This window comes from Ylistrum balloti, unplaced genomic scaffold (assembly GCF_031769215.1).
Source record: "Ylistrum balloti isolate Yb309-2 unplaced genomic scaffold, AGI_CSIRO_Ybal_v1 Utg370056, whole genome shotgun sequence".
Lineage (NCBI taxonomy): Eukaryota > Metazoa > Mollusca > Bivalvia > Pectinida > Pectinidae > Ylistrum > Ylistrum balloti.
The window spans coordinates 470,329-480,157 of NW_026782106.1; the positions used below are offsets into that span (position 1 = coordinate 470,329).

Below are 9,829 nucleotides of genomic sequence, written 5' to 3' on the forward strand. Positions count from 1 at the left end.
TTCTTCCAATAGTACTTTTATTATGACATCCATTTACAAATGTACACTTGCCAGCTCTATATATAAACAGGTACCTAGAACACACTCTTGAGACTGGATTAAAAAAATCTCATATTTATAACACTCCTAACATACACAAAAGCATAAAATGTGATGTGTTGTAAATACTATCACATTAGCAATGTTCAGGGTGGTCAACTGAGAACAAAATGTTACAGCTGCCTTCGGTTGGTTAGTAAATTAAGGGGAAAATAAATTTGTTAGGAATATGCACATTTTAATTTGTTCACTTAAAGATTTTTTTCTTTGACAAAATATATTGTCAGGATAATGCATTGTCAGAAAAAATCTCCACAACAAAATGATCACAAGTTGTCAAGATTCAATTCTCATTCATAATATTAACATGTAAAATCTCTCTACTATGAAGACATGTTCTTGAGTTGTTCTGGCTACATGCCAAGGCTTTGAATTCAGCCACTCCATACATTTTATTGTAAAATCCAGTCCATTAATCAAGATTTGACACCTTGTACTCCAAATGATTCCCTGTAGTCAGGAAATATGACAATGATTTAAAAGATTCAGAATCATTTGACAAAACATCTTAAATCATTGGTCAGTCTTTATGTACTACATGGTCCTCATATTTTATTCACAAGCTTAACATGATTTGACATTTATAGCACTATAAATGTATTAACTAAATGGCAGTAGAATGTAATATTGATCATTTCTTAAATGATTCATATCAAGTATTGATAAGTCAGCTTTATAAGGAAACATAATGGGCATCTGCAAAATGTGGTAAGTATTTACAAAAGTAAAACAATAAAAAAATATTGACATAAATCAATTAATAAACAGGAATTTTTGGTAAAGCATCTGATTTAATATTTTTTTTCCATTTCAAACTCAATACGCAGTAACTCCAACCTTGAAAGTTACTATATTATGTTTCAGAAAATCTTGGATTGATTAATCACCGCAATTAAACAAATAATCATTGATTAAACTGATATGTTGTAATGACACAAGTGGAACCTTGTCAATGAACGGAAATTTGAGCAATTTAGTGACATACACTATATTTATCTGCCAATAAGCTGACGCCCAAAAATAAGCCCATCCATGTCTATTATTATATTACATCTCTTATAAACATCTTAAAACTTTTTTTAACAATACTAATTATTTGTCCTGAATAAACCCATTCCTCACTTTAAGTTAATAGTTTATTTATTGGAGCCATGGGCTTATGACAGGACAACTGTTAATTACTGTAATGTAGATGATCGTTCATTATCATCTTCCTAAAGAAAATTATCACATCAATGTCACCTGTGCATGGTTTACATCATAATTTTCAATATAACTAAAACAACTAAATGAAAAACTTAAACAAGAAGTACTAATTTAAACAAAAATCACTTTTCAAATAATATCTCCAGTTAGACAAATGCACACTTATAACATAAGTTAGAATTTAGTAATGGCAAAATCACATATTTTGATTTATAACTAAAACATGTAAGCCATGGGTACACTCTGCATATAATTTTCTTTGATATAATAATTTCCCAACTTGGAACTCTAAAACAGTTCTTACAAGCACTTTAATCTCATAATCTCTGATAACTGAGTACATGTCAGTATACAAACACCTATTGTAGTTGTATGTCTAGTTTAATGAAAACTTCAGTATAAATAACTCCTATCCATAAGTGATCCCAGCCAAACTTTGGAGGTCACTGGATAGACGTTAAACTAGAACAGTCATAGCTGGTACCAAATTATTGGGTAGCTACATGCATGTATGATATCACATTTCCACCGCAACTCTGCTGCATTACATACTTGTTGATAGGAAAAAATACCTGTCAAGTTACAGGGAAAATAATCACCTCCATTAAATATCAAATTAAAAGATATTCCACCATCAAGTTCATTATTTTTTATTGGTGGGATACTGGCACATAAATATTAATAGTTCATTAATTAAAAAGATCTAATATCATCAATAACTGACTCTTACGATTATAACAAGCAGCATGGTTCAGGTAATCAATAGTTTCCCACAATCAGACCAACTTCTGCATCACAACTTTAAATTTGTATAAACTGGAACGTGCAATGCTTAATTCAATTGTAGCACTTTGGTTTCCAAAAAAGGAAAATCACAAAGAAAATTTGCTAATCCTAGTTTTAGTAATAAAATGCATTGGACAAATAGACAGACATATTATAGAACTAATATGACCTGTTAAGTATTACATGTGAGTAATCTATTGTCAGATTTTTTTTTTATCAGACTGGATACGGAAAGCTTGTTTTCACAATAAATCAATACCTTGCAAGATCACGGCAAATTCTACTGTAATCAACAGTGGCACAGGATTTAATTTCAGCCATCTGTTTACCAATACTAACACCTAACAAACGCTCTACACAGTCACCTTCCAACAAATAGAAGGGTATCGCTAGTAACCCAAGTGAATGTAATGTTCAGCACTTTGTGAAGTAAAGAAGTATGTGAACCAAAACGAAATTCAAATGACACAGAAATCCTAGAGATAGTTTTAAAGTAGAAATTTACAGATCTTAAAAGACAATCAAATCACTGAATGTCTTCGATGTATTAAAAACACTATTGTCCTCCACCGGCCGAGAGAGTCTTTGATGTCCTTAACACACTATAGTCCTCCACCGGCTGAGAAAGTCTTTGATGTCCTTAACACACTATAGTCCTCCACCGGCTGAGAAAGTCTTTGATGTCCTTAACACACTATAGTCCTCCACCAGCTGAGGAATTTCCCATCACATAGGTAGCATACAATTTGTTCATTCTTTCAAGGAAGATAAAGGTAAGTACTGTATGTGGACCTAGACGGAAGTAGTATGGTGTGAACCCTTTCCAAAGACTGAAGAAACCCTCCTGTCCAATGGTCTTTATCCAAACATCCTACAAATGAAAACACGTTTGCAAATTATACGATAGTAAAGTTAAATGACTTGTTTCTCTGAATCTCACTGCAACAGAATAACATTTGTCATGGTATATGCATGATTGTCTTCCTTCAAATATAAATACTGGAAAGGATTAAGCTTTTAGGGGTCATTTTTTTATAACTAAGGGTAGGATAAAATTGTGAATAAACAAACTTCATAAAAAATTGTGTACAATGTACAACTATTTAACCTGCTTATATTCAGGTATCAGATTCACATGTATGTAATTTGAGAAAGTGGTACCATAAAACTTAACTTGATTAATATCTAAGATAGCTCAGGGGTGATAAACCTAGAAACCAAAGCTACTGCCATCTTGTAAACCTATAATGCCTTCTTGTCATCCCATCATACACCATTATCCAATATAAGGATCACACATGCAATTTGAGAAAGTTCCCACAACGTCTTCTTTTGAAACATTTTAACAAAAACAGTTTCAGATTGTATAAAAGACAGAAAAGTGAATAACACCATTTAATACAAATTTAGAGTTTGAGTAAAGCCAAACAATAAATTGAACTGCATCATACAGCTGTTTCGTCCTTCTAGGACTCGTCAGTTATAAGAGCCTAAATGTTAACCATAGAAGGCAACTGAGGAAAATCCAAAGTGATTGAAAGAAACTTCAGAATCAAGATGGGGAGTTGCACTTGCCCAATAATTCAGTTAATTTCATAATTTTCTTATATCTGATCCTTTTAGAAGAACATCAATTACATGTGTATATTCTGAACAGTGCCATTTATTGAATGGATTAAAACATGGCATGCAAGTGTGGCAAAAGCTGATAATGGACATACAATGCAAGGAAAGGTGGCTTGAAAAACTGAGGGCTGAATAAAAACAGCAAGAAAAAAGGAGGACAGAATATTTTGGAAGTCTCAAGAAACAATATACAGTTTTCATATTTTCATTTATTTAAGTATCTGATCTTGTGTTGATAATGGGAAATATAATACACAAATCCTACTTACAATAGCGCCCTTATATTCTGGCTTCCCATCAATGATCTTCATGTTTTGGATTCTGTTGGAAATAATCAGATGAAGTATATGAACAGTCAGTTAAAATTATTTTCGACGTCACTTATAAAATATCTGTAAATCACATGAGAATCAATCAAGCACAAAATATACCAGCATGAATTACACAGTAAATAAATAAAATTCAATTTGATAGCCCAAAATAATTCAACTGCTATGAAGTGATTTTGTATATCCAAGATTGAAAACCTTTAGATACCCGATAAATTAATGTAACTATATAATGGCTGATTACCTGGTCTTAGCAATGTCAACAGGCATGGAGGCAGTAGTAGTAGCAAGTCCACTGATCATACTGGCCACAAAATGAAGGAACAAGTTATCTTTGAAGTAACCTGTAAAAAAAATCAAATTCCAGTTATAAAATCACTCTTACTTCCATGTTGATATCTAAACTATAAAGCGTCCTAGTGACAAGAATGCCTCCACTCCTACGCAAACCAAAATATCTGATTAAACAGGGGACACAAACAAACCTAACAGACCGACATAAGTAACACTGTATGCTCCTCCATCAACAACAACCCCCACCCCTCTTTCTACCTCCCCCAACATTAAATGGCAGGCACATAAAAGCTAGCACATCAAATTTAGTACAGACACCACAACAAACATGATACAGAGACTTCATTGGTTATGAAAATCACATATGTTTTTATGTCAATACAGACCTGTACGCATGAGATTTTCCTTGGCCTGTGAGTAAGTGGCCAATTGTACAGCATTGACTACCATGGCACGACCCACAGTTGGCATACATCCCTGGAAAAAATATCCATATGGTTACATGTGCACAAGGAACATTCATATCTATTCTTTCCCTACAAAATACATCCACAAGATATCTTGGTGCTCACTATCTGAGGTCACATAAAAATATCAAAGAATATGGGAAATTCATCAAAATTCAATCTTCATCATCTTCTTTATGCTGATATCACGTGAGGAAATTTAACTGCAAGTCCTTTAACCATTAACCAAACTTGATACCATAATGGTTTCAGGTTTGTTTCTTCCACATTAGTCAGCCCCAGTTTGTCAATGTAAGTGAATCTAAGATCATGTCAATGAAAGGAAGAACATCGGACATCTGGTAAAACTTAACACATTTTGTATTTTTAAATATACAACGATATAGGTGAAGAATTCTTGCATTATGATCAAGATAATAAATCTGAAAGTGAAATATTAGCTAACACAGCTGAAGCTAAATGCTACATACATTGCTCTGTATCACTGCAAACTACTCAAATATACTCAGTATTACATGTGGTATATTGTTACTAATTCCCCATATAGTAAGAACACCCTCCTCAGTAACAATTATATATCGTATATTTGTATTATATATTGTTACTTACCCTCCACATAGTAAGAACACCTTCCTCAGTAGCAATACGATACAAAGCATTAAACACACTTGTGTAACCTCTCTTTTGGTCAGCAGGTAATCTGATTAAAGAAAAAAAAAGTAAACCTCACATTTGAACATAGTCAAAATTTTGTGCAGTACTGTAAAAAAACATTTAAGGAATCTTCACATCCTAGTAAAAATAGAATATTCAAAATCTTCTAAATTTTGCTGTGTAAGATTCCATCTGAAAATCAGAGCAATATACTAATAATGCATTGTTATTAGGATTTGTCAGAATCCTAATGCTGTATTGAAAATAATGCATTGTAAAATTGACAAAGTAGCAATATATTTATATGAAAATACTTGGATCCTCTATTTTCATTTATTTCTAGTTTTTCTCTTCCATTCTGTAATAGAATGTTTGTATTTCCTTCTTATATTCTTTCTGGTTAAAAAAAATATTCTGGAAATTTACTCTTTAGGATTAGTTCATCTGAAAATCAATGGGCAGTTTTTGTTTCTATTTTCTTGCAGGAAGTGAAAATGTCTCTAACCAAACTTAATTTTCAGAATAGTGACAACTTCCTAATTTATATGTTACAGCTAAAACCTAGCAATTTTTCCCTGTGTAGGATTTTAGTATCTATTTAAAAATAATGTTAACTCTGAAAGGTCATCATTTACAAATACAGAAGAACTGTTACAACACATACCTCCCGTCAGCTGTCATTCTGATGAGAGAAATTTCTGCAGGTGTTCCCACAAAAGCACCAATACCTCCTGCTGTGATACCAATCCCAGCCTTCATCAAAAATGTTGGATTTTTACCATCTCTGTAAAACATGGAACAAATTTAACTCAGAAAGTAAATCTTGAATATTTATAATTCCATATCATTAATGTAAGGCCTTCTTAATGAGATGCCAGTACAACTAAAATATATCTAAAAGAATGCTCCTAGAACTTAAGACCAGAGGTAGATTTTGTTAGTTTATTACTGCTTTTTGTCTCAAGAACAGCGTTTGCTTGGTTGAGGACAGCAGAAGTACCCAGAGAAAAAAGCATTAACCTGCAGCTAGAACCTGAAGACATTCCACTGGAATGGGACTTTCACTAAATTCTGAAACTGGTGGTGTTTGTGATGATTAATACCTGATACTGTTAGTCATAATGTGATAATGTGATAATTTAATTACTTGACATTCAAATTTATTGACAGAAACTATTGGTTTTTATAATTTCAAAATAGGAATGAAAAAGAACATCATCAATCAGGAAATATTTGCACTTTGTAATTTTTTGAGAATTTCACAAATGCTGTTTCCACTTTAGTTTAGCTAGTTATCAATGTATACCAAGTCCTGCATTTGCACTATTTCACCCCCTGCAATTAAAATACCAGCTGATTTTTCAGTTTAGAGTTAAGGATACAGTAAATTGATATTAAAACAGTAATTTCATTTACGTTTCTTGCAATGAAAGTAATGCCCTAAAATATGATTGCTGATATTGCAGTTGCTTTATGTTGATAATATGGCAATATTTACGGATGTGCCAAATTATGTATGTTTACAGTGCATGCTTCTGAAATAAGAAAACTGTTTTCAGAGCATAAAAGTATCATTTTTGGGATTAATCACACACATACTTTGAGAAGTGTTCAAACAGCGTCATATATATCCCCAGTCGTGTTGTTGTATATGTAGCTTGTCGTAAAAGTCCAGCTGATAACCTGACAACAGAAATCGCATGCATCAGTCAAGGCATAAATATGTATGGAGTTCCAGTCGGTTACATTTTATATGGAAAAGTGAGAGAGAAGCATTTGCAAGCAACTTTCAATTTTGAACATTTAAAGTGAATTTTTAATTGTTATAGGTATTGTACATGTCAGTGTTTAAAATAAAAGAGACTTAAAAGGACATATTTCTATAAAGAGAAATCTTTCACATGTATATCTGGCTATTGTTTGTTGTGACATGAAATAATTACTGCTGGGAACATAACCTTCAGGTCTGATCAACTAATTAAATAGTGAAACATCCAGCAAGCCTCAAAGCCTTGTGTTTAATTTGAGGGAGGATTACTGTAAACTAAGGTTAAAGCATAAATACGTAATCAAAACTGGCTGGATTTACCAGTTCTGACACTGCATGGAAGTTTCTGTGGAGTACTACAGTGTGTTAGATTCTCACCCTGTGTATATGCCTGTAAGTCCCTCATTCCTAAAGATAGATCGCAGGGCTTGTAAACTGTTCTTGTGTTCTTTTGCCTTACCTCCCTCACCTACAAAAGGATTACATGTATGAATGTATACTTTCAACCATAAGTATTTAGGAGCACCTTCACTAGACCAGAAATACCATCCTTCATCTGGCTAGTAAGGATGGAAAGACAAAAAAAAGTTTACCTTAAACCAATTATTCAATTGTTACCTTTTTTATCTACTGACATATAAATGTCTATAAGATTTTTATAACATACTTCATCATTTTCTTTATCATTCACCATTAATTGAATTACAATGACAATATATATATACCTTTTCAGAAAAAGTTCAATCCAAATTTTTCCTCACATTTCTGCTTGATATCAGGATTTTTGCCACCCATGAAAGTATTGTTTAAATATGTATACATTTACTTACATCATCCTCTTTTAGTAAGAAGTACTGAATTACAAGTTTACACTTACCACTCAACTGCATGCGATTCTTGACCAAATCCAAAGGCTGCACGAAAAGGGTAGCAGCCATCCTGGAAATAACAATGTCATCATAGTACACAATGTGTTAACAAAGTGTTAACGTTGGTATGTATATTTAAGTTGTTGTAAGATTGAACATTACGGGCCATCAGAGACAGATTCTGCTTCCCAAATGGGGCAAAATTTAAGTATGAACAGTAACAAAGGGCAATAACTCCTATATTACGCAAAAGAGAGTAATGGTTCTTATACGCTACACTTTTCCTCATCAAGGTCTATCTACCCATGAAGTTTTATGTTGATACCTCTTATAGTTTTTTTGCTGTGCTCTGGACAAAATTATGATGGACGGACAATCAGACTGACATATAGATGGGTGGACAAAATGGCAGTTATATGCTCTCCATTTAGAGAGCATAAAAACAATTTAATCTTTACAATTTTCTTAATAAAACCTTTTATTTACTTTACTTACAAGGGTAATGTAGACAAAAATAAGATTCTACAAGCCTACAGAGTATTTTTTTAGACTACTAACATTATACAACAATGCCAAGGTGCTGATGGAGAGGGCTTTCATAGGCTCTGCCTGTTGCCCAATTCCTATTGTCAATACCACCAAGACAATAAAATATACAACTCTCTAGTGATGTTTGTATATAACTAAAATAAGGATATAGAATTTATAGTGGTTAATATTGGTTAACTTTAAAATTTCCAACAATGATGTATCAATATTTTCCCATTTTCAACAGGGCACTTATTATGTAAAGGATTTATTATCACCTGGCAGTTGACCAGTGGCTCATACAAATTTATGTTTGAGAATTTCGTTGACAGGAATGAGACATAATCATAGCAGCTTTCTAAAGAAATCTGATCCTCTAATTGCATGCATGAATACATGATAAATTTAATAGGCTGGGAAGACCTTACATTTACGTGCATGAACTGGAATGCATGCACATTCTCTTGTTACAAAGGATACAAATATTCAAAAGTCAGAAATAGTTAATGTAGAGGTAAGTCATATCATGACAAACCTGAACAAAAGCATTATGAAACTGTTTGTAGTTATTCCTTTCGTTACTTTTTTATTATCATTTTTTTTAATAAATGATTTCTAAATTATTTTGTTGGCACTAGAATAGTGTGGGTGGTTGATCTTGTATGTTGAGCAGTGAGCATTACTGCTTTTAACAGTAAGCCAACCTAATGTACTCCAACAATGTTAGAGGTTCAACAGAAACTTTTGACAGGAGTAAGCCAAACCATGGCCTGCTGCCGAACGATGTCTACCCCCCAGTATCGGCTAGACAAAAGCCGATTTCCAAGGACACTCATATTTCAACATTTTACTTATTATCCTTGGGATATATCGTGATAAAGCACATTAAGAATACTATGTTGATTGCTTTCATTATGTTCTAAATGCACCTGAAACGTACTAATTTGTTTTATTTTATGCTTTAAGATGACCGGAACTTTTTGCTGTGGGTGAAAACATCGGCAGACACAATGCATCGTTGGCAATGAAAATTAACTGAAAATAGTAAAAAATGCTTCAGAGTCCAGATATATCACATAAAAATGTGCATATACATGAGATGCGAATAAAAAGTTAACTGTCTTACCCAGCTCCACCCCCAAATAGAAATTTGTAGACTTTGGGGATCTGCTGTGGAGGTGACTTCTTACTGGAGGCCGACAT

The 9,829-nt window shown here is 33.0% G+C and overlaps 1 protein-coding gene across 1 annotated transcript; it reads right to left on the minus strand.

Moving 5' to 3' along the window:
- LOC132549391 (mitochondrial 2-oxoglutarate/malate carrier protein-like) lies at positions 1–9,829 on the minus strand. The gene is made up of 10 exons (XM_060213317.1): positions 9,753–9,829; positions 8,107–8,168; positions 7,608–7,698; positions 7,061–7,144; positions 6,126–6,245; positions 5,417–5,507; positions 4,727–4,817; positions 4,291–4,390; positions 3,987–4,038; positions 1–2,962 (listed from the first exon to the last, which is right to left on the minus strand). Exons 1-10 carry the CDS (start codon positions 9,827–9,829, stop codon positions 2,786–2,788), a joined length of 945 nt encoding a protein of 314 aa, XP_060069300.1. The 3' UTR covers positions 1–2,785.

Coding starts and splice junctions, on each gene's coding strand:
- LOC132549391 (XM_060213317.1), bottom strand. CDS start 9,829: ATGTCGGCCTCCAGTAAGAAGTCACCTCCACAGCAGATCCCCAAAGTC. Junction 7,699..8,106: donor GAATCGCATGCAGTTGAGTG/GTAAGTGTAAAC, acceptor ATCCTTTTGTAG/GTGAGGGAGGTAAGGCAAAA. Junction 4,391..4,726: donor GGAAAATCTCATGCGTACAG/GTCTGTATTGAC, acceptor TTTTTTTTACAG/GTTACTTCAAAGATAACTTG.